Consider the following 24,621-nt stretch of genomic DNA (forward strand, 5'->3'; position numbering starts at 1 on the left):
GCCATGCATCTGCTGTGACCGCAAACTTAGCCAAGCCAAAAGCCATGCTCCCTCACCCTCAACAGCCAAGCCAGTCCCAGGAAGAGGGTAGTTCTACCAGAAGCCACTGGTGATCTCACCAAAGGCGGAGTGGTCTTTCTCCCACCCACAGGACCCAGGAGGAGAAGCCAGGGCTGGCCTCACTCATTATGCCAACCTGGGCCAGCCTTCTTTGGCAGCAAACTCTAGCCTAACCCTAACGCCTTCTCCCTTCCTAGGCGTCCAGAACTCTGCAAACCCTCACTCCTTTGCTATTCAAAGCTGACCTCTATCTACTGCCTAGACATTGCTGGGGTTTCAACATCTTTGAGAGCCAGGAAAGCAAGTATCTGACTCAACAACCTTCGCCCGGTAAACAGATGAAAAAACTGAGGCTCAGAGAGAGACAAGACTTGCCCAAGATCGCAGCCCAAGTCACCGATACAGGCAAGACTGGATCTGAGTCCCCCACATGCAGGATGTGCCGTCACCCTGTCTTCAGCAATTGTGACAGCATCCCTTGCACTGAGGCCTCCGGCCCGCAGGGGTGGGGCCAAGATGAAGCAAGCATGGTGTCACTCCACACCCCCTCTCTTTCCTCTCCTGACTGTTTCTCTGGCTTCCCTGAGGCTGCAGGTGTTAATCTGGGGGGCCCTGGGCCCTGAACCGGCAGCAGAAACATGAGGATCCAGAGCCTCCTCCTCCTGGGGGCCCTCCTGGCTGTGGGGAGTCAGCTGCCTGCTGTCTTTGGCAGGAAGAAGGGAGGTGAGTGCGGGAAATCCCTCTGCTCTGGGGACCAGATTGTCCCTACTTCTCTAGGGAGAGTAAGGGTTTGGGAGAAGGCAGGTCATTCCCTGTGGGGGGTGTGTGCGCGTGTGTGCATGTGTGTGTGTGTGTATGTGTGGATGTCTGATTCTTAGTGCTTTCAGAAGCCTGTGTTTTTATTTGTGTACATTTGTGTCCACCTGCCTGTGTTGGTATCTGTAAGTGTCTTTTCGGCCAGTTTCTCAGTGCTTGTCTGTGCCTGTCTATATGTCAGGGGGTGGCGGGGCGGGGAATGCACGTGCCTGTCTCTGTGTAGACGTGTGTCTTTGTGCCTGCCTGTCTGTGCAAAGCTCTGTCTGCGTCTTTGTGCCTGCCTGTCTGTGCAAAGCTCTGTCTGCACATGTACACTTAAGAATGGCTGCATGCACACGTCTGAGCTTGTGCCTGTCCATGTGTATCCATGTGTGTCTCTGTGCCTCCAGGTGTGGGGAGGGACCCTGTCTGCACCTGCTGGTCTGTGGTGTGACTGAGTCGGTGGGTCCACTGCCCCATCTGTGAAAAGGACTTGGGAATTGAGGAGAGGGTGTGGTTTCTGGGGTCTGGGCTTTGTGGGGAGGAAGCTCTGTCTCTAGCTCTCATCACCCCAACCTGCTGTCCCCATTCCCACCCCTGACAAGGCTGGGGCTGGCCTGCTGACAGGTGAGGGAGGGCCGCTGAGTGACTAGACAGGTGACTCCTGCTCTGGGTGAGGCCTCCACCTCCATCCTCTTCTGGGGCTGGAACACTCTAACCTACATTCACCTGTGCAACCCTGGCCCTGCCTTTAAGAAAGGGGACAGTAATGGGGACAGGCTGAGGAAGGAAGTACGCTAGTGAGCTCCAAGGCCGGACCCTGTGTTGGCTGTGATTCATGCACCATCACCACGTAACTCCTCAATGTGATGCTGTGAGGACAGGACTATTTTTATCCCCATTTTGCAGATGAGGAAAACTGAGGCATAGTGGGGAAGCCCTTAACAAGGTCAAAGACTGACTCTGAGTTAGTGCCAAACGTGGCATTTGAATGCAGGTATTTGGAATCAGAAAGATTCACCTTACGAACTGTTACAGCAAAACCCCAGGACTGGACAGAAGAATGCACCCCCAACCTAGGAAGGAGCCGAGAGACCAAAGAATTACTTGGATAAGGCCAGATCGGCAAGTGTGTGAGTTTATTAGGACTTCCATAAGGGGCACTCCTGGAAGGCAGCAGGACAGGTCTGAAGACTTACTCCATGTAAAATGAGGTCCCATGCCTCTCTCTCAGGAGTGAGTGGTGTCTCGAGGAATAAGGGCCTGGCACACAGTAAGCACAGCATAAGTGGGTGATTTGGGGGAGTCCTTGTGTTCCTAGGGAGCACACCCCGATATTCAACCTGGCTGCTCAGAGGTAAAGAGCTGGCACAGCAGAAACCGAGCCTGCGCAGGGCCACTCTGCCTGGGCAGGTGTGACACGCTTGTCTCTCCCCCAGTTTACCACACCTTGTCCCCACTCGTTTCTCTCCATGAGACATCTGCCTGGCTGCTGGTAGAATTTCAGACAATGGAGGAAGGTGATGAGGCCAAGGGAAGGGAAGTCTCAGTTTGTTGCCTGTGGAAGCCCAGCCACCTCTGTTTATAAGAGCTCCCCATTCTGCCCCTTCTCACTCAAACGTCTGGGTGTCTCTGATACAAAGATCCTGGCATAGTCCCTGATAAACAGCAAGTGCCTAATTAAATGCTGTCAGCGGTTATGTGGTATTGGGAAGATATACGTGTCTGTGTAGCCCTGTGCATATGATTCTGTGTATATGACTGTGTATGCGTATATATGTCTCTGTTCACACACATATGCTATATATTTATATACACAACTGTGTGTGTCTGAGTGTCTGTGTATGTATCTATGTGGGTAGGCATGTGTACATGACAGTATGCTCGTGTATTTACAGTGATTATGTTCCAGCTCATATGTACATATGTGACTGCCTGTTTATATATGTGTTTATAAATATATTGCATATGTATAACTATCCGATGGATGTCCGTATGTATATATGTGTGTATTAAGTTGAACCATGTAAAATTGCTACTTTTGTAGATAAAACAGTTGACTATCTGCAATTTCCTATTGTTAAGCCCGTAGCTAATTGTGTGTCTAGATCTAAATGTGCTTGTGTATTTGACTATGTGTGTGTATCATCTGTGTGTACAAGTGTATATATTTAACCATGTCTGGATACAATTCTTTTGCTCTCTAAGTCTACACACCCATGGTGGATGCATCCGGATGTGTGTGACTGTCTCGATGTACACATCTGTGAGTGAAGAACCTGGTTTGGAGGGACTGTTAGGAAAGGCAGGCAAACAAAGTGAGTGTGACCACCTAGAGCCTCACACTGGCTCTACACATGCCAGGCTTTTATCCCCACCTCCACATTGCAGCTATCACAGTTCTTCCACTGGAAATGCCAGCTGTCATGCCCTCTCCCTATCTGCCCATTCCCCAAGGTTCAGCTCCAGGCCCCTGGGTACAGAAACTCTCCCTGCCTGACCTACCTGGCTCCACCGGCTTTGAGTGCAGGCAGCTCCGTCTGGCCCACCCTTTGAGGCCCGAGCACCTTTGGCTTGGACTTGTGAATTCAGGGCTAAACCGTTGACCTCAGACTGTTTCCCAGGAGCCCTCACATCACTCCCATCACCCCAAACCCACACTTTTCCCCCCTCCCCGGCCAAGCCTGCCTTTCTCCAGCAGGGGGCAGCAATTCAATTTAAACCAACCCGCTCTGACAGCTGAAGTTGACTTAGAGCAAGTAGGATGTGAGCAAAGTGCCTACTTACGTGTGCAGCCAGCACCCAGGCAGGGGGCTGAGGAGGAGTGGCGGACACAGAGATAAAGTCACCAGATCCAGCTGCCCCTCAGAGCTCTTGAACATTTTCTCTGATGCTGGATTTAACTGAAGGCCTGGGATCTGCTCCATGTCTACAGCTCAAGGTGGATGGAGACTCACAGAGGTCAGAGGGAGCCGGGCCCTGGGAGTCCTAACTCCAGCCCATGTGGGTCTGGGCAAGTCACTGCCCCGTTCAGGCCTTGATTTCCTCCTCTACATGGAGGAAGATACTGATTTCCAGCTTTATGCATGAAATCTGAACATGGCCCAAAATCCCAGCAAGAAGAGTGGTTAGGTAAGCTCTGGGACAGAACACTCTACAGCCATTCAGAAGAACACCTCAGAGATAGAGTTAATGCCTGATCCTCGAAACCATGCCATTTGCAACAGTGGTGAACGCAACAGTACAGACGTGGCCAGCTGTGGCTGTGACAGTGCACCAGGCTGGCCGCTGCTGACGCATGTGCGATGCAGGGCCTCACTTCCAAACCCTTTCTTTTCAAGTCACTGAGCCCCTACTGTTTGCACCAAGTGCTGTGATATGGACCAATGGTGAGCAAAGCTAGCAGGGTGTCTGCTCTCATAACCTCCAGCCAAGTGAGAGACACAGACAAACAGATGCAGCGTCACAAACTCTGGAGGAAAGAACTGAGTGTGTGTGTGTGTTGGGGGCGGGGGGGCTGACCTAGTTAATGTGGGGTCAGAGAAGTAGAGTCTTCTGAGGATGTGATGTATCTGCTGAGTCCTAATGAGCCGACCAGGCAAAAGGAGTACAGGAGAAGTGCACCAGGCAAAGGATGCAGCCAGAGCCAGAACGCTGCAAAGAGAGCTGGCTTGGAGCAGATCTGGAGCCACTGAGTGGAAGGGCAGTAGAGGATGGGGCTAGAGAGATGGGCAGGGCCCAGACCAGGCATGGCCTTATTGGCCAGAGTGGAGATGCTGGGCTTCATTTTCCCCTATCATTTGTGCCATCTGAGTCTCAAACTAGCCCAGCTTCCCATTTCACAGCCAGAAAACTGAGGCTTGGAGTCATTAGAAACAAACAAACAACAACAACAACAAAAAACTAGCCAGAAGACAGGCAAGAAGCAAGGGATGGAGAATTCAGATCTTGTCATTCCCAGGTGAGTGCTTATTACATAACCGTGAGCTTCCTCCAGCTGCAATATTGGGAGATTCTCTTACAGAGAAATGGGGAGGCTGCCCAGCAGATGATGGGCCGTGCCTCCTATCGGTGCCTGACCAGTGCGTGGAAGACAGCCAGTGTCCCTTGACCAGGAAGTGCTGCTACAGAGCTTGCTTCCGCCAGTGCGTCCCCAGGGTCTCTGGTAAATGCCCCTGTCTACCTTGCTGACCACCCAAGCCCCAAGCTCCAGGGCCGGTGGGCACAGGCAGAGCTCACCCAGTTCCCTGTGTTGCAGTGAAGCCGGGCAGCTGCCCACAGGACCAACTGCGCTGCCTCAGCCCCATGAACCACCTGTGTCACAAGGACTCAGACTGCTCGGGCAAAAAGCGATGCTGCCACAGCGCCTGTGGCCGGGATTGCCGAGATCCTACCAGAGGTGTGGCTCCTGGGCACCCGGGGCAGGTGCCTTCCCTCTCCGAGCCCCAGCTCTAATACTTTCTTCACTGCTGCAAGCTTAACAGCATGCCTCCCCAGAAGTCAGGGCCTCCCGTGGCTAGGATTGGGGAATTGGATAGGGGCTGGGGGAGTCCTGCTAGGATAACAGAGAACCTGGAAGTCCTTGGTTCTCTTCTTGAGCTTGCTGTGGCACCTGGACAACAGCCCTAAACTGCTCCAGGCTTCCGTTTGCCCTTTTGAAGGGGGTGGAGGAGTCCAGCCTTGGTGGCAACCAGAGCTGCGCTGGTCGGGCATGGATGGGAGACCAAGGCCAGAAACCAGAGCCCTATTATGGGAAGGAATTAACCCTTTCTTTCTCCCTCCTCAGGCTAATTCTGATTTAGGATCCGTGGCTCTGCACCTAAGCTGGGGATCAACAGAAAGAGTTCACGATGGGAGGCCTGGGGCCCTGCCTGCCGGACAGCACTATCTCTACTAGCGGTGGTTCCAGCCTTCTGATAAACACTGGCCTGCTGTCACTTCCCTGCAACGCATCTGCCCCTGGATTCTCCCCCTGGGAGTCAAAGTCCATAGCCTGACCTCGGAGGAAGGCCTCTGTATCACGCCAGCACCCTGCACCACTGCCATACGAGTTTCCCACCCTTCCTAACACGTTCACACCAATCCGTACATGCTGCTTCCTCCACCAAGAAAGCCCAATTCAGGCAGACCCTGACCTCTCCCTCAGGCAACCCAACCACCCAGAATGAACATTCTAGCAGAGTTTTCCAAACATCAGTCATTCACCTCTTTCATGATTTTCACCATAACTACAAAATAGCACCACGATGGGCTCCACGCTGCCTGTGCCACCATTTACTTAATGTTTTCTTTAAATGACTCACTTTTGTGTATAAACAAATTCATTTTAAAAGAAAATTGATATCACTACTATAAATGAGATAAATGAGATCAATTGCCACAAATGGAATTACGAAAACAAATACAATGGAAACAGCTCAGTTCCATTAAAGTAAATCATGTCAGATTAAATGATATTAAATAGTGTTATTAAACTCTAGCTAGCAATAGCCACCTGCCAAGACTGAGCCTGAAGCCTGTACTCAGCCTATGTTTTTTTGTTTTTTTGAGACAGAGTCTCGTTCTCTTGCCCAGGCTGGAGTGCAGTGGTGCGATCTTGGTTCACTGCAACCTCCGTCTCCCCGGTTCAAGCAATTTTTCTGCCTCAGCCTCCTGAGTAGTTGAGACTACAGGTGCCCGCCACCATGCCTGGCTAATTTTTGTATTTTTAGTAGAGACAGGTTTTCGCTATGTTGACCAGGCTGGTCTCAAGCTCCTGGCCTCAAGTGATCCGCTTGCCTCAGCCTCCCAAAATGCCGGGATTACATATGTGAGCCACCGCACATGGCCAGTCTATGTTTTAATCAATGAAGATTTAAAGGGTTAAAGATGCAAACCTCTAAGCTGAGCCTTTCTCCCTGGGGAAATCAGAAGGCTTGAGAAGGGAATGACTTTCTCACTTCAGGAGTTCACGTTATGTGACACTGCATCCAGGTACATACTAAGATCACTTCAAATTGCCCCAAATTTGGGGAAATTTTGCTCAAGTAGTCAGGATGTCATTATTATGGTGGGCCTCTCTCTACCTCACTCACTTCAATTTCTCCTGCGTCTAGTATGCAGTCAGGGTTTAATGAGTGTTTCTTGCAGGGAGAAGGGGTCAATGAGGGAATGACAGCCATCCCAAGGGACATCCCTGGACCCAGACAGCTGGGTTCCTGACTCTCCCACTTTCCTCCTAGGAAGGAGGTGGCAAATTCCCTGCTCTATCTGCTGGGCCTCTTGTATCCAGCACAAGACTGAGGGACTGGGCGGTCCACTGTGGAGGTCAACTTGGGAATCTTTGGTCTTCTTTCCCTGTTCTCTTGGCCTTGCGGTGTGATGACAGGTGCATCCTTCTGCACTCTGGGCTTCTGTTTGCCCTATTGGAAGATGGAAGGAATTCTACTTCCTCACCCTCCTTGTCCTTCCCATGGGATTCAAATGCTTGAACCATTGACTGAAAAGTACCAGATGCTAACTACATGGATATAGAATGAGGTCTTGGAGAGGGGAAGGAGAACTGTCTGGGAGTCACTGACTCCGAGCAACCTTAGATATTTCTCTTCCTCTTTCTAGGCCTCAGTTTCCCCATCTACATATAACTTCATATAGTTAACACAGATAATGTGGTAGATTGGATTATTTGCCTACAATTTTCCCTTTCCCCTCCCCACCCCATGCTTACAGTGGCTTCCCTCAGGGAGAGTGTACATCCTGCCCCAGTGATTTGGGCTTGGCGAGGAGACCTGTTTTAGCTAACGGGATGTGGGTGGCAGTGACAGTGTAGCCTGTTTAAAGAAAAATACCACCACTCTTCTTTTTTTTTTTTTTTATTGAGATGGAGTTTCGCTCTTGTTGCCCAGGCTGGAGTGCAGCGGCACGATCTTGGCTCACTGCAACCTCCACCTCCTGAGTTCAAGTGATCCTCCTGCCTCAGCCTCCCAAGTAGCTGGGATTACAGGCATCTGCTACCACACCAGGCTAATTTTTACATTTTTAGCAGAGATGGAGTTTCACCCTGTTGGCCCAACTGGTCTTGAATTCCTGACCTCAGGCAATCTGCCCGCCTCAGCCTCCCAAAGTGCTGGGATTACAGGTGTGAGCCACCGCACCTGGCCTCCACCCTTCTTGGGGCTTCTGCCCTCTGCCATGAGAAGAGCTTGCCTGAAGCCACTTGTCTTGCTGGAGAGACACCTGAGGCAAGCCTGAAGCTGAGTCAGACCAGCCAAGCCTCAAACTTGCCAAAGAGAAATAAATCTTTGTGGTAAGAAGACACAGAGATTCAGGGGTTGTTTGTCACAGATTCATCACAGTAAGAGCTTAACTAGTTCAGATTCTGGTTATTAGTCTGTAATGAATGTCTACTGTAGATCTCCCACTTTTTTTTTTTTTTTTTTTTTTGAGACGGAGTCTCGCTCTGCCGCCCAGGCTGGAGTGCAGTGGCCAGATCTCAGCTCACTGCAAGCTCCGCCTCCCGGGTTCACGCCATTCTCCTGCCTCAGCCTCCCGAGTAGCTGGGACTACAGGTGCCCGCCATCTCGCCCGGCTAGTTTTTTGTATTTTTTAGTAGAGACGGGGTTTCACCGTGTTCGCCAGGATGGTCTTGATCTCCTGACCTCGTGATCCACCCGTCTCGGCCTCCCAAAGTGCTGGGATTACAGGCTTGAGCCACCGCGCCCGGCCAGATCTCCCACTTTTAAACATCATTTCATTCATCCAACCCATAACCCTGAGAAAGGCTATTCCCATTTGACAGTGAAGAAACAGTGGCTATGAGATAAGTGACTTGCCCAAGACCTCCAGCTGAGAAATGATGTAGCCAGGATTAAACCACACCATATTCCTCCCTTGAGAGTAATCAAGGCAGCAACAGCCAACAATTACAGATCATGTGCCATGCACCAGGTATCATTTTAATCACTTTACATGTATAATCTTGTATAATCTCATTAAATCCTCATATCCTTATCGGGTAGGCTTCATTACTTTCCCCCATTTCACACATGAGGAAACTGAAACACCAAGAGGTTAATTTGGCCAAAGTTGTCCAACTTGTAAGTACTAGAGCTGGGATTCAACCCCAAGGAGTCTAACCATAAACTTTACGTCCCTATTGACTATACTAATTAATTATAATCGGTCTTTGAAGATTCCTCCCACTTAAGACTCCTCCTACCTGAAGATTCAGTGTCCACATCTGAAAAATGAAGATCACAAAGACACAAAAAAGTTAAGTGACCAGACTTAATTCTAGACAACTGGAGCCCAAGCCTGTTGATACACAGCGTATTGCCCTAGGTTTCTTTCCTCAAAGGCTTCAGGAGGAAAATTAGGGGGTCACAGCAGGAAGCTCCCAGGTGAGCCAGTTAAGACTTGGCTGCCAAGAGCCCTGTGACTATCCTGGAGCTCTGAGTTCTGAGCTAGGTCCTTGGAATGGCAGGAGGTGACAGGTCACAGACTATGGCTTCTCTGGCTTTAGGTAGCAGCATCTATACAGCCCATTCTAGATTCCCTGCTCAGCTTCCTGGCTAACTCACTCCCTGTTCCAGCAGTTCTGTGAGTTGGTCTATGCAGTGCCAGCTCCAAGTTCAGCTCCAACCCAATCAGCTCTATCTCTACTGCCTGTCTCCACTGGCTTTCTGAAAAGTCTCCGAGGAGGCTGGTTCCTTTTGCAGACTCTAACCTTGCTTTCCTCCCTCACTCATTCAATAAATGTTTGCTGAGCACTTAATATAGGCTCTAGGCTGTGCTTTGCAGAACTCATGCACTAATGGATGAGACAAAGCCCTAGCTAGAGAGTTGCATGACATATACCAAACTGGAGAGGCCTGGGAGGCCGGGAGAGATCTAACTCAGCCTAGAAACCAGGCAAGTCTTCCTGAAGATGATATCTAGGTCAAGACCTTGAGTTTTAGCAGGAGCTAGCCAGGTAGAACACTTCTAATTATCCATTCTCCCCTTCTTCCTTACCAATAGCAATGTCCCCAGTTAGAAATACTTGCCCCGCCCCACCCCCAGGCTCTTGGAGTGCCGGTGACATTCCATATTTTGACCAGGGTGGTAGTCACAATGGATACATACATTTGTAAAAAAAAAAAAAAAAAAAAAAAAAAAATCATTCAGCTGTAACTTAACATTTGTGCATTTTACCACGGGAACAGTATATTTCAATTTTAAAGGTAAATTAAAATTTTAAAAATATGTTTCCTCTCCAGGCTCCCTTGCACCAAACAATGATCGTGTGACCCAAGACTGGCCAATCAGAAGCAAGGGAAATCTATTAGGAGGGGCTTCCTGGCAAGCTATAGTTTTCCTAACTAAGGAGATGGACTTGGCCTTTTGTCTGTCATCCATTTACCCTGTGTCCTTCCTGGAACATGGCTGCTGCCACTAGAACAGCCATCTGGTGTCCTTGAGGATTGTCTTAGTTGGGTTCCCCCAAAATAAATCTTGAGATGAAGAATCATATGACAGTGACGCTTCGGAAATGTTTTCAGGAAAAATGGCTATAGGAGTACAGAAGTTCACCATGAAGAGAAGCCAGTGATGATGTGAAATCCAGTGAAGTCCCACAGGGCAGTTCTAGAAACAAGCATACATGGAGCACATACATTCTCAGGTACTTCAGGTTCTCCCTGTGTGGAGCCACAGCAGGCTCTGGCAGCCTCAGGAAAGCCCAAGATACCAGCTGTCAGGAGGAAAAACATACCAGGAGTCTCTGTGCACAAAAGTGGTAAAGGATCCCAGAGGAGCTGTGGGCACGAATGAGTCACATAAGAACGGTGGAGGAGGAAGTGACAAGGAGCCTGGGTCTTCAGGGCTATTCATGAGCAGCTGCACCTACCCTGGCCTGCCAAAAAAAAAAAAAAAAAGTAAACTCTTGTCTAGTGAAGTCACTGTAATTCTGTTTCTGTTCCTGCGGCGAAGTTAAATTTTAACTGATATGCAGGGCAAAGAAAGGGCAGGAAGAGTTGTTCATGGAGAGAGAAGAGCATGTGCTAATCCTCATCTCAATCCTGAAAGGTGGGTGTTGTTCCCATTTTATCGATGAAGAAGATAAGGATCCAAGAGAAGTGCTTGGCCCAAGGTCACACAGCAGTTTAGTGGCAAAGGCAGTAAGAGTTTGTCTGCAGCCTTCGCTGCCCCTTAGGACTCAGGAGTTTTCCCTGGAGCTGCAGAGACAAGTTTCCAAGGATTCAAACCCAGTGTATTCATTATCTATTGCTGTGTAACAAGGTTTCACAAATGCAGCAGCTTAAAGCAACACACATTTATTATCTCACAGTTGCTATGGGTCACGAACCCGGGTACAGCTTAACTGGGTCTTTTGTTTCAGTTTCTCTGCTTCACGAGACTGCACTCGAGGGGTCGGCCATGGTGGGAGTCTCATCTGAGCCTCAATTAGAGAAAGATCCACTTTCAAATTCACAGGGTTGTTGGCAGAATGTCAGTTCCTTGAGGACTTAATGGACTGAATACCACAGCTCCTGGCTGGTCGTTGGCTGGAAGTCACCCTCATTTCCTTACCTTTCCCGCCTGGCGATTTGCTTCATCAAAGCCAGCTGGAAGTCACAACCTTAAGTAACCTAATCAGAGAAGTGACATCCCATCACTTTTGCTATATTCTGTTCATTAGAAGCAAATCAGTAAGACCTGTCCACACACAAGGGGAGGGGATTGCACAAGGGCATGAACACCAGGAGGCCGACATCACTGGGAGACATCTTAGAAGGTGCCCGTCACATCCAGGTCTACTTAATTCCAAACACTTACATATTTTCTGCAACATCAAGCTTACTCTGAAGGTAAAACTGCACGGATTCAAATGGCTAAAACTGGCCAGGGACTGGGGGAGAATTTGGGGGACAGCCCATCCATGATACATGAAGGACAGGGATACCCCATCCTTCCCACCCATAATGCCCACCTTCCCACTCTTGTGGCTCACAAATTCCACCAAAACTTCATTTACCTCTCACTGTGTAATCTGGGGATGAAACCAGATCCTGGTTTCATTCTCTTCTGCCCTTGGGAAATAGGTCTGTCTTTTCTCAGTTTTGGAAACTTGTCTCTGCAGCTCCAGGGAAAACTCCTGAGTCCTAAGGGGCAGCGAAGGCTGCAGACAAACTCTTACGCCAGGAAATAGAAGACCTGCTTCTCGGCAAATCTGCCTCAGTTTCCCTGTTGGTCAAATGAGGGAATTGGGCAAGATGCTCACTAAGCAGCTTCTTCCTCTAACTTCTTCTTTCGAGGGAAAAACTGAAGTGGCCCAGCCTAGAGCTGTGCTGTCTAATATGGCAGCCACGAGCCATGTGTGGCTCCTGAGCACAGAAAATGTGACTAGTCCAAACTGAGATTTGCTATAGGTGAATCTCAAAAAATCTCTCTCAAAAAATAAAAAATAAAATAAAATAAATGAGTACACTGGATTTATATATGGAAGGCAGAATTCAGATGACCCTTCCTCAATGATCCTCATCCCTGTATAATCTCCTCCTGTTTAAGTGTAGGTGGAGCCCATGAATGTGTGTTATACGGCAGGAGGGAGATTGCCCTGGGTGGGCCTGGCCTAATCAGGTGAGAGTTTTAGAGTCAGAGATATTTCTCTGACTGGTTACAGGAGAGGAATTCAGCACTCTCATGTGCCTAAAAGAAAGCAAGCATTCATGCTCTGAACTGCCTATGGGGCAGGAACTGCAGGCAGCTTCTAGAATCTGAGATTGATCACCAGTGGACAGCTAGCAGGAAAACAGAGACCTCAGTCCTATAACCACAAGGAAATGAATTCTGCCAACAATCTGTGAGCTTGGAAGAAAACTCTGAAGCTCACATGAGAACCTCAACCCTGGCCAACACCTTGGCTTCAACCTGGTGAGACCCCGAGGGTCCAGTAAGGCCATGCCCAGACTTCTGACCTATAGGAACCATGAGATCATAAATTTGTATTGTTTTAAGCTACTAAATTGTGGTAATTTGTTGTGTAACAATAAGAAAAATCAGTACACTGGATTTTAGAGACTTAGTACAAAAAAAAAAGAAAATGTAAAATATCTCAATAATTTCTTTACTGATTCCAATGTTGAAATCATAATATTTTAGATTTAATAAAAGATATTACTAAAAATACAGTTGATCCTGAAACAATACAGGTTTGAACTGCTACTGTCCACTTATTTGCAGATTTTTTTCCAATAAATACGTTGCAAAATTTTTGGAGATTTGTGACAATTTGAAAAAACTTACAGATGAACCATGTAGCCTAGAATTATCAAAAGCCTGAAGAAAAAGTTAGCTATGTCGTGAATACCTAAGATATATGTAGATACTATTTATGTGTTAATCGGCTGTTTATGTTATAGGTAAGGTTTCTGGCGAACAGTAGGGTATTACTCGTTAAGTTTCAGGGGAGTCAAAAGTTATATTCTAATTTTCTAGGCATGGAGGAGTGGTTTCCCTAAGCCCCACTGTTCAAGGGGTAACTGTAATTTCACCTGTTTTTTACTCTTTAAAATGTTGCAATCAGAAATTTAAAAGGATATATGTGGGTCGGGTGCAGTGGCTCATGCCTGTAATCCCAGCATTTTGGGAGGCCGAGGCAGGTGGATCATTTGAGGCCAGGAGTTCAAGACCTGCCTGGCCAACATGGCAAAACGCCCTCTCTACTAAAAATACAAAAATTAGCCTGGCGTGGTGGTGCATGCCTGTAGTCCCAGCTACTCAGGAGGCTGAGGCAGAAGAATCGCTTGAACCTGGGAGGCGGAGGACGCAGTGAGCCAAGATAGTGCCACTGCACTCCAGCCTGGGCAACAGAGTGAGACTGTATCTCAAAAAATAAAAAATAAAATAATATATGTGGCTCACATTAAAGGTGTTGGACAGTGCTGGCCTAGAGGACTCAGAAGTCAGCCATGGGACCTCCAGCAAGTCGCCACACCTCTCAAAGCAGTTCTTATCTGTGAGATAGGAATAATAGTAGCACTTACTGAACAGATAAATTTGCAGTTTGAGTGAGATTGAGAAATACGCTTGACCCAAGGTAAGTACTCAATAAATGTTGGTAATTATCATTATTGTTCATAACAATATTTGCAAAGGCTCATATCCAGGCCCTAGTCTCCAGTAACCTCTCCCCAACCAGCAGCCACACAATAGGTACACGTGTGGGGACTTCACAACCTCTACAAAGCTCTTTGGCACATGTTCTTTGCCCTCACAACCCACTTGGCAGGTTGGAATCAGGAGCCCGTGGGCAGGTAAGGACACTGCGCCTCAGGGGTAAAATGATCGTTTCAAGTTTCACAGCTCACCTAAGAAGAACCTGGGACTCCAAGGGAGATGAGGCCACCTTCTACAGCTCCCTAACTCAGTTACCTACGGTGTGAGGAAGTGACTGGAGCTCACCCCTAAAATGGGAGACATAAGATCCTGGCTCTGTCAAGAGTGTGCCAGGAATAGCTGAGATCAATCACTTACAGCAGCTGAAGTACCCTGGCACATACTAAACACTCAATTAAGCAAATCATGATTACTGTTGTTCCTTTGCCAGAGAAGCTTCTGCTGAAATCCCTCTCTAGGGGGAATCCTCATGCCCTAAATGACCCCTCCTTCCCGGCCCCGTAACTCCGGAGGATGCCCCTGCAGGTAGGCCCAGTCTCCTGACACCACCACCCCCTAACCGAGTCAGGAATAGAAACCGCCGCCTCCAGCCGCCAGCGGCCTCACTCCCTCCTCCGGCAGCGATCGATGCGGCCTTCAGCCGCGGGGGACTAGGCAAGGAAGAAGGAAGGAGAGGGCAGCGGGGCCGCCTGCAGTAGGAGGCTCTGCGGGGCCGGCGGGACAGCGGCAAAACCGAGTATAGCCAGCGGCCCCCAGCCTCGGTGACTTTGGGACAGACACAGGAGGCGCCCGGGAGGTGCCACGACAGGTAAGGGGCCTCCTCTGGGGAGGGACGTGGCTCCGGGATGGTCCGGGGCAGCCAGAGTGGGAGGCGGGGCTGCCTCGGGTTCCTGGTGCTCTTACCCCCTCTAAGAGACCTCCCACCCCGCAAGGAGGAAGCAGTGTGGGGTGGCCGCGCTTTGGAGACCCTGGCTGGTCCAGTTTACTCATCTGTAAAATGGGATTAGAAAACCTCCCTGGCAGGGTCGGTGTAGAGATTAAACCAAGTGAGGTGTGCATGGAGCCCAGAGAAGTGACTAGCAGATAGGAGGTGCTCAAAATAAGTGTGTGGAGAGAGAATGAAATGAAAAAAACCTGCTGTCCAACCTTAGCTGTGCCATGGACTAGCTGGGTGATTTTGAACAAGTCACTTAATCTTTCTTACTGATCTTCAGGTTCTTGTCAGAAAATGTTTGTTGAATTAATTATCCCATTTCACAGAGCAGGAAAGTGAGTTCCAGATGGACAAAGGGATTTGTCCAATATTATGCTTCTAATGGGTGATGGAACTGGATTAGAAATTTCATTTTTTGATGCCAAATGCAGGTGGAGATCCAAGTGGAGGTGGGAGTGGAGCTACATCACACATGTTTATTGTGCATTGATTATGTGCCAGGGACCATGCTGGCAATCAACATCTTGCATCATTTAATCCTCTGAGCCTCTCCTGGAAAGTATGATGCTACTCGGTTCCACAGATAGGGAAACAAGCCCAGAGAGGGCAACGAATGCACTCAAGGTCAGCAGCTAGTAAGTGGCAGACTCAGGTCCGACCAGAGGGTAGTACACGGGATTAACATTTATTGAGCATCTACTGTTTACCCAGGGCTTTGAACAGATACCACAATAATGATTCATCCAAAGCAACATTACCCCCATTCTAAAGGTAAAGGAGCTAAAGCCCAGAGTGGGAAGGAGACTGGCCTGAGGTCACAGAGCTAATAGTAACAGAGCTAAGGGTGGAACCCCAAATTCATTTAACGCCAAGCCCAGGTGCTTTACACACACTTAATCCCTAGTCTAGGCATTACTGAACCCACAATGCAAATGAGATTGCCAGTGATGAGGAGGTGTCACTAGCCTCCAATTCCAGCAGAGCCAGGAGTCAGGGGTGGTAGAAGAACCTAAATCCTCCCTGAGTATCCACTAAGGCTAAGCACTTTCTATAATCTACTTTCATCCTCCAGTCATTCCCGGAGGTTGGTGCTATTGTCTACGATGTGCAGTAAATTGTGACCTGGAGGATAAATAGCTTCCTCAAGCCCCCAGGTGCATCAGGGGTGGAGATAAACCCAGGTTTGCCTGACTCCAGAAGATAGTGACACCAGTGAATAATTTATTAAATTCCTTCTGTTAGCCAAGCCCAAGAAAGACATTAGGTCATTTTATCTTCATAACCACACTTTGAGATGAGTATTTTTATCTCCATTTCACAGAGGCTCAGAGAGGTGATGTGACTTGCCTAAGGTGACACAGAGAGCCAAGGTTCAAGGTCATGTCTGGCTGACTCTACAGATGTTTTACATAAGCTAAAGCAGGAGATCTCAAACTTGACCATGTATCTGAATCACTTTCCAATCTTGTTAGAACACAGACTGCTAGCCAGCCTTAGAGTTCCCGATTCAGTAAATCGATGACAGGCTGAGAATTTGCATCTTTGACGAATTCCCAGGTAATGCTGATGCTGCTGGTCCGGGGAACACACTATGAGAGCCTCCGGTCTAAAGTGGTGCTCCCAACACCCCTAGGAGGTAAGTGTTACTATCCTCATTTTGCAGAAGAAACAGGTTCAGAGGGCTGGAGGGCCCCAGATCCCACAGTAGAACTTTGCTGTAAATAAATCCAAGTTTGTCCTGGAAAAGGAGACATCCTATTGAGCACCCACTAGGTGCCAGGACATCCTGCGATTCCATTGCTTTCCTATCCTTCCAGGTAGATCTAAGCATTTATTTTCCAAAGGAGAAAAATGAAATGGGGGTGGGGTGGGTCAGTGATTTGACCAAAGTCAAATGATGGGGATGAAGGATAGTCAAAGCCAGGCCTGACTCTGAGTCCAGAGGGCACCTGCCACCTACTGAGCGCCTCCTGCATACCAGATGCTTCACACAGAGTCTCCAACACCCCTTGGCTGGTTGGATGGAGGAGGGGATTTTAACCTGGTCTTCCTGGAAGGGAAGCCCAGGAACTCCTCAGCGCGCCCTTCTGGTGTCCGCAGGGAGGAGCACTGAAGCCTTGGTGAGCGAGTGCCCGAGCCCTGACACCGGGATCCGCTGGCGGCAAAGCGACGAGGCGCTGCGCGTGAACGTGGGTGGCGTGCGGCGGCTGCTGAGCGCGCGAGCCCTGGCGCGCTTCCCGGGCACGCGGCTGGGCCGCCTGCAGGCCGCGGCGTCGGAGGAGCAGGCGCGGCGCCTGTGCGACGACTACGACGCGGCGGCGCACGAATTCTACTTCGACCGGCACCCGGGCTTCTTCCTGGGCCTGCTGCACTTCTACCGCACCGGCCACTTGCACGTGCTCGACGAGCTGTGCGTCTTCGCCTTTGGCCAGGAGGCCGACTACTGGGGCCTCGGCGAGAACGCGCTGGCCGCGTGCTGCCGCGCGCGCTACCTGGAGAGGCGGCTGACTCAGCCGCGCGCCTGGGACGAGGACAGCGACACGCCGAGCAGCGTGGACCCATGCCCCGACGAGATCTCCGACGTGCAGCGAGAGCTGGCGCGCTATGGCGCGGCGCGCTGTGGCCGCCTGCGCCGCCGCCTCTGGCTGACCATGGAGAACCCGGGCTACTCGCTGCCGAGCAAGCTCTTCAGCTGCGTCTCCATCAGCGTGGTGCTCGCCTCCATCGCCGCCATGTGCATCCACAGCCTGCCCGAGTACCAGGCCCGCGAGGCGGCGGCCGCCGTGGCTGCGGTGGCCGCGGGCCGCAGCCCGGAAGGCGTGCGCGACGACCCAGTGCTGCGACGCCTCGAGTACTTCTGCATCGCCTGGTTCAGCTTTGAGGTGTCGTCGCGCCTCCTGCTGGCGCCCAGTACGCGCAACTTCTTCTGCCACCCGCTCAACCTCATCGACATTGTGTCTGTGCTGCCCTTCTATCTCACGCTGCTGGCTGGTGTGGCACTGGGCGACCAGGGCGGCACGGGCGGCAAGGAGCTCGGCCACCTGGGCAAGGTGGTGCAGGTGTTCCGCCTCATGCGCATTTTCCGCGTACTCAAGTTGGCGCGCCACTCCACCGGGCTGCGCTCGCTGGGAGCCACACTCAAGGTACGGCCTTTGAGGCCAGGTTGGAGCGGGGATAGGCGGGTGTAGCCATCTGGCAGGTTAGCAGGTAAACTTACAGGCCTCCCAAGTCCAGGCTCACGTTGAACTGAGACCCCGTCCTTTGTGCCAGGCACAGGGCTGGACACCAGGTGTATGTTTCACTTGCAGTCTGATTATCCCAATAGCTCTGTAAAGGGTTTACCTTTTTCCTAGGGAGAAAACTGGGGCATAGCTTTGCTTGTCTTTCTTTTTCAAAACAAAGAAAAAAGACAAAGATCACTTTTGATATATCTATCAAACATCAAATTATATGTATCATAAAGATGTGCCAAGCAGGATGCTGACTTTCTGCTAGAGCCTTTCTTCTGGCACTATCGGGGCTCTGATAATCATAGGTCACTCTTAATAGGTAAAGTCTAGGAATAGCCCCAGGAGCTAACACTTACTGAGCACTCAATCTGTGCCAATTTCACATCCATTATCAATTTAGTCCTTAGGAGAACTTCCTCAGGAAGATGCTATTATTTATTCTCTTCCCGTAGATGAAGAAGCTGAGGTTGGAGGGTTGGCTCTTTAAAGCCTGGTTGCAGTTTACTGAGCATCCTCCTGGTGCCAGGTGCTGCATTGTGGGTGAATCACTGCCCTGGCAAGCTTGCGCTCAAGGGGGTGAAATCAGCCTGGTTTGAAGAGGGAGGCAAGGCGAACGGCGTGTGCCGAGGCCTGGAGAGAGAACAGGATGAATGCTGGGAGGAGGACATGGAGGGAAGGAGATTCCCAGAGATGAGATTGAAGAGGTGAGCTGGGCAGGGTACCGAAGGGCTGTGAAGTCTTGGCACATGATTTTGGACTTGGTCCCGAGGGTATAGGAGAGTTCCTGAGAGGTTTAAACAGAGGTAAGTGTTATTGTCACTGCTTTGCAGATGTGGAAACTGAGGCTCCAAGAGGTGACAGTGCTTGTTGGAGGTTCCTCAATAAGCAGTAGAGCCCAGAGAAGAACCCAGCTGTGCCTGGCTCCAGCACCTCATGTTCTTTCTCCTAAAGCTCCACGCAACTCTGCTGATAATCCCCAGATAATGCTAAAAGAAAGATCCCTTCCACCCAAGGCTTAGTAAAGCCTCTTGTATGCCCTCAGGATACTGGGTGCTGGCAGATGACCTAGGCAGAATCCTAGGGCACTGGGCAGGTATAAGGAATTACATTCGCCAGACCCCCTGAGCTCAGCATCTCCCCAGGAAGATCCCTGTGCCCCAGAACGCTGCCCTATCTCCTCCATGCAGAGAGCCAGGGCCCGACACTACTAGCTTTGTCTTCAGTAGGGGAGAAGAGTATTACTGATCAGGGCTGCCAGGGTCTAAGATGCAGGTGTAAAATACTCCAGATGAGAGCCTTGCTACTCAAAGTGAGGCCCCTGCCCACCAGCAGCTTTCTCATCATTTGGAAGCTTCCTAGACATGTAGATTCTCTGGCTCTACCCAAGACTACACGATTGGGTTCTGCCAAGACCTCTGCATGATTCTTCCACGCATTAAAGTTGGAGAGAGTCTGCTCTAGACTAGGGGTTCTCAGCCTTGCATTACTGACATTTGGGATCAGGTAATTCTTTGATTTGGGAGCTGCCCTGTACATTTTAGGATGTTTAGCAGCATCCCTAGCCTTTACCCCCTAGAGGACAGTAGCACACCTGTCCCAGTTGCAACAACCAAAAATGTCTCTAGACATTCCCAAATGTCCCTTGCAGGGGCAGAGGGGAGGGGGGGCAAAACCACCCTGTTTGAAATCACTGCCCTAGAGCTTGGCCTCAGGGACAAAGCAAACATACATGGCCATAGGAAAGTGAATTCTATAGGTGGTCCAGGGGACTTATGTCCTCTCAGCTTCCTGGAGGAGCAAAAAAATTTTTATACTTTTCAGATCAGTCAAAAGTACATGAAACCAACTCTTTGCATTGTGGAATATAAACTATGGTTCTCTTGGTTCCGCAACAGTGTAAAAGTCACAAGCTCTTCATTCCCTGGCTGTGGTGCCACCAGTAACCCGGAGTTAGAAAAAACAGCTGTAGCCTAGCAGATACCTTGGACAATAGAAATTAGGCCTGTGCTCAATACCAGGGAGTTTTGCTGCCAACTATAGTTCAAAGATCTTAAAGTCAGGGGACCTGGGTCTTAGCACCTGCTCTATCTTGCTCTGACTTTGGACCTATCCCTTATACACTCTGGGCCTCACTTTCCCCATATGCCTAATACCAGGACTCTAAGCCCATCCACTCTGACTTGGCTTTCTACATTCTCTTTCAGCACAGCTACCGTGAGGTGGGCATCTTGCTGCTGTACCTGGCCGTGGGTGTGTCAGTGTTCTCTGGTGTGGCCTACACAGCTGAAAAGGAGGAGGACGTGGGCTTTAACACCATCCCAGCCTGCTGGTGGTGGGGCACAGTGAGCATGACCACCGTGGGCTATGGGGATGTGGTGCCAGTGACGGTGGCTGGCAAGCTGGCAGCCTCAGGCTGCATCCTAGGGGGCATCCTGGTGGTAGCGCTCCCCATCACCATCATCTTCAACAAGTTCTCCCACTTCTACCGGCGCCAGAAGGCCCTGGAGGCAGCCGTGCGCAACAGCAACCACCAGGAGTTTGAGGACTTGCTGAGCAGCGTTGATGCGGTGTCGGAGGCATCTCTGGAGACATCCCGAGAAACCTCTCAGGAGGGACGGTCTGCAGATCTAGAGACCCAGGCCCCCAGTGAGCCTCCACACCCTCAGATGTATTAAAACCAGGGATCTGTGACCCCCTGCCATGCCCCTACAGTCAGCTGAGACAGCCGAGATTCCTCCCCTGCTAAAGTTCTTCATGGTAGTGAGCCTCTCAAGATCACTCATGCTGTCCTGAGAAATGAGATTCAAAAGCTGCATTCCTTCCTCCAATCCTTCCTCCAAAGGTCCAGGGCAGGACAGTGCTACCCTAGATTCTGTGAGATTCTGCGAGCAACTCAGAAAGCTTTATAAACCTTCCTCCAAGCCATTCATGAAGCAGGCATGAGCCAGAGGGAGGAAGTTGAAAGGATGCTAATGATTCCTGAGCACCTCCTGTACATGAGCCAGGTCATGTTTGGCCCTGTGTTGGAGAAAGATAATTATTGCCATTTCACAGATGAGGAAACCGAGGCTAACAGATGAGCAATGCCTCTCCCAGATGTTACAATTAGAAGTGGCAGAGTCAGGTTTGGAATCTGGGCTTGTCGGTGGGCCTGGAGCAATGCTCCGTCAACTCCATCTTTCTTCTGCCCTCATGAAGTTTGCATGTGGGTTTTGGGCATTCATGGATCCCCAGAGTTGATCCATAAGGTCAGAAATCCCTTTCAGAGCCAGAGAAAGGTCCAGACGGGAGATTTGGATATAGGAGCTCTGGATCTCAGCTGTGGTTCCTTTCTAGGAGCATCCAACAGGAGTCAGGTCTCAAAGATGAGTCCTGGAGGGAAGGAGGATGAGTCCTGGGAGGAAGTACAATAGCATTGTACTTGCCTCTTTAGCTGGTATGCAAGATTTGCTAAGCAATAATCTTCCAGTCTTCCTCCCAGGGATGATGTGAGAGAAAGAAACTCTGAAGGGGCCCTGGCCTGAGGTCTAGGCGACCTAGCTGCACCAAGACCTGCTGTGAAAAGTGGTCCAATCCCTGCCCCCAAGTCCAGATTCCAGCCTCTCTGTCAAACGGTCGGAATCTATGACCCAGAGGGCAATGAAAGCCAAGTAGCGCAGAGGGGTCTCTTAACTTAAAGCCGGCTCAGCTCTGAAATGTTGGTGGCAGAGGGCTGACATATATGAATACTGGCTTCCCAGACCCTCCCCCCGCAGCCTGACCTTGGCAGTTCCTTTCTGCCCGTCACACAAACGTCCAGCCCTACCTTGTCCAGCCCTACCTGGAGTACCCATCCAGGCCCATGTGTGAGAGTCCTGTCCCTTCTGGCCAGCTCCAGCCCCGTCATCCTTGTTGGGGGCATATCTCTCATACCCATCTGCCGAATCTTCTCTCCATTTGCTGAGAAACTCAGAGGAGGGGGTCCAGTAGCCCTTTCCACATACTGTGGCTACAGCACCCAGCACTGTGCTATTGTTGTCTGACTGTGGCTGTCTCTGTCCCCTCACCCTGAGCCTCAAGATGGAAGACACTGTCTGGTTGAACTCTGGGCTTGGTGCAGAGCAGGTGTTTGGTAAATGTTGAATAGATAATTCCTACAGCCCACTGGGTGCCAAGCACAGAGGGGGAAAAAAAGATAGCCAGAGAGAGACCTGGCCCTCAAAAAGGTGTGAACAAGACTGAAAAGGAGGTCCGTTCAGCTCTGCCTGCCCCGTCCCTGCTTGGTTCTTGAAATTTTTACAATATCTTCCTTGTAGGTTCTTTACTTGCTTACTCAACAAATACTCGTTGGAAGAGTCTTAAACTGGGGCTTCATGTGTGGCCTGCAGTCATGTTTTGGCTTAGTCCAACAGTACTTTTATTATATTTTAAGGATTTGAATGCCTTTGCGTGAGGCATGCGCTCTCAGGTTCCCCATAGTGTCTCCCCTGCTGCCACCCACAGACAGACGCACACGCTGTTGTTATGCCCAGCCACTCTGATTTACTGGCTTCTGACTTGTGGACTGCTTACTAGTCTCAAGAGATGCAGTGGTGGAAAAATATATCCCTATACTCATGAAGCTTACTGACTAGTAGGGAAGATAGACTCTAATGCAATAATCACACAAATATATCCTAGTGAGCTCTACTAAGTACGGGTGTGTATGATGTATCAGGGACCATGGCCCGAGAAAGTGAGAAGGCTTTCCTGAGCAAGTGACAATCTAACCTGCCATCCAAATGATAAATTGCTAATTAAGCAAATGGGGTTCCAGGGGGGAGTACTCCAAGCAGAGAGAATGGCACGTGTGTGTCATACACAGGGTCTAGTACATAGTTGGCCCCCTACATATGAATGGATTCTGGGTCTCCAGATTGGAACAGAGGATGGAGCTAAGCAGGAAAGGGCTTCTCATGAATTCACCACACACATACCAGCCCTTCTGCACACTCTGCTCCTTACATCAAGGCCCAGCTGAACCCAGCTTAGGGGCAGATCAGAAGGGCTGCATGTACCACCCTTATGGTCTTGCCGAACACACCAAGAAACCCGATGGCTTCCAAATTTTCTGACCCTACGAACAGGTCCCTGATACTGGTGTGGAGAAAGCTCAAGAGAGAACCATCTGGCCTGAGCCCACTGTGAGGCTGTTTGTGGTCCTGGCAGAAAAGCAACAACTTGCTCCCCTTCCCATGTATCAATGAAAACCATTATGCAAATAAAGAGCTGGGCCCCAGGACGTGTTTCTGCTTGTGTGGAGATGGCTCCCTGACATGCTGCCTGAGTGACTGGAGAGGGTGGGTAATATGTGGAGTGACTTGGAATCCACATTCTCAGGCTCCAGTCCTGGATTTGGCACAGACTTTGTCTGTGGTTGTGCCAGCCAGAACAGGTTGCAAGTGACAGGAATTCAGTTGGAACAAACTTGGTCAAAAAGGATAATTTATTGAATAATTAAAGTGATGAATAACTGTTAACAATTAGAGTTTGGGGTATAAGCAAAAGAAACTGACATTAAGCAAAAAATGAATTTATTGGAAGATATATTAGTTTCCAGCAGCTGTTGTAACAAACTCAGACAAACCTGATGGCGTAAAACAGTAGAAACGTACTCTCTGACAGTTCTGGAGGCCAGAAATCCAAAATCAAGATGTCAGCAGGGCCACCCTCCCTCTGGAGGCTCTAGGGGGAAACCCTCTCCTTTTCTCTTCTAGTTTGTGGTGGTTGCCACCATTCTTGGCTTTCCTTGGCTGTGGCTGCATCACTCAAGTCTCTGCCTCTGATCTCACTTCACTGTCTGTGTATGTCAAATCTTCCAATGCCTTTGTCTTACAAGGACACTTTTGATGACACTTAGGCCCACCAGGATAATCCAAGATGACCTCATCTCAAGATCCCTAACTTAATCACATTTGCAAAAAGACCCTTTCCCAAATAAGGTAACAGTTACAGGTTCCAGAGATTAAAATATGGACATATGTTTGGGGCCACCATTTGGCCCACTACAGAAGGGTATCTGTGAAATTCACCTGATCAAAGGAATAGCTGACTGACGAGGCCTCAGGAAATACAGGAATGAGGGGAGCTCTAGGGACCTCAGTAGCAAACTCATGAACCTTCTGTTTAAAACACTGCCACCCACATGATCTGCCTCCAGTCACCTTTCTTCCCTGTATCATCCTGCTCACAGTTCCAATCCCAGGAGAGAGTCTGATTTCACTTGAGTCATATGCCTCTCTCGGGAGGGATGGAGGGCAAGGTACTGTATTCGTATTTGCAGCAGTTGGAGGAAAGGTACTTACCCAAAGAAAAGACCACGTATTGTCACCAAAATAAAGGCAAAAGGTATTAATAGGCAAAAATAGCATACCATACACTCCCATCCTTTTCCCATACACACAGACTTATGCATGTTTCTAACATAAGGAAACTCTCATATATATA

General features: G+C 49.7%; 2 protein-coding genes across 3 annotated transcripts; both read left to right on the forward strand.

Moving 5' to 3' along the window:
- Positions 1 to 611: 611 nt before the first annotated feature.
- WFDC5 (WAP four-disulfide core domain 5) lies at positions 612 to 6,182 on the forward strand. Its single transcript, XM_025400115.1, has 4 exons — positions 612 to 783; positions 4,880 to 5,020; positions 5,114 to 5,254; positions 5,642 to 6,182. The coding sequence occupies exons 1-4, from the start codon at positions 699 to 701 to the stop codon at positions 5,644 to 5,646; spliced, it is 372 nt and encodes a 123-aa protein (XP_025255900.1). The 5' UTR covers positions 612 to 698; the 3' UTR covers positions 5,647 to 6,182.
- Positions 6,183 to 14,608: 8,426 nt separating this feature from the next.
- KCNS1 (potassium voltage-gated channel modifier subfamily S member 1) lies at positions 14,609 to 24,510 on the forward strand. Of its 2 annotated transcripts, XM_025399760.1 has the most exons (5): positions 14,609 to 14,800; positions 15,358 to 15,561; positions 16,484 to 16,562; positions 17,027 to 18,069; positions 20,361 to 24,510. In XM_025399760.1, the coding sequence occupies exons 3-5, from the start codon at positions 16,487 to 16,489 to the stop codon at positions 20,829 to 20,831; spliced, it is 1,590 nt and encodes a 529-aa protein (XP_025255545.1). In that variant the 5' UTR covers positions 14,609 to 14,800; positions 15,358 to 15,561; positions 16,484 to 16,486; the 3' UTR covers positions 20,832 to 24,510. The 2 variants fall into 2 exon arrangements, with proteins under 2 accessions (XP_025255545.1, XP_025255544.1); XM_025399759.1 differs by lacking the exon at positions 15,358 to 15,561.
- The last annotated feature ends 111 nt before the right edge of the window (positions 24,511 to 24,621 follow it).

Source organism: Theropithecus gelada, chromosome 10, assembly GCF_003255815.1.
Source record: "Theropithecus gelada isolate Dixy chromosome 10, Tgel_1.0, whole genome shotgun sequence".
NCBI lineage: Eukaryota > Metazoa > Chordata > Mammalia > Primates > Cercopithecidae > Theropithecus > Theropithecus gelada.

Excerpts from the sequence above, each read along its gene's own strand:
- WFDC5 (XM_025400115.1), top strand. The coding sequence starts at position 699 with ATGAGGATCCAGAGCCTCCTCCTCCTGGGGGCCCTCCTGGCTGTGGGG. Across the intron at positions 784-4,879 it reads CTTTGGCAGGAAGAAGGGAG|AGAAATGGGGAGGCTGCCCA; the intron begins GTGAGTGCGGGA and ends ATTCTCTTACAG. Across the intron at positions 5,021-5,113 it reads GTGCGTCCCCAGGGTCTCTG|TGAAGCCGGGCAGCTGCCCA; the intron begins GTAAATGCCCCT and ends CCTGTGTTGCAG.
- KCNS1 (XM_025399760.1), top strand. The coding sequence starts at position 16,487 with ATGCTGATGCTGCTGGTCCGGGGAACACACTATGAGAGCCTCCGGTCT. Across the intron at positions 16,563-17,026 it reads GCTCCCAACACCCCTAGGAG|GGAGGAGCACTGAAGCCTTG; the intron begins GTAAGTGTTACT and ends TGGTGTCCGCAG. Across the intron at positions 18,070-20,360 it reads CGCTGGGAGCCACACTCAAG|CACAGCTACCGTGAGGTGGG; the intron begins GTACGGCCTTTG and ends ATTCTCTTTCAG.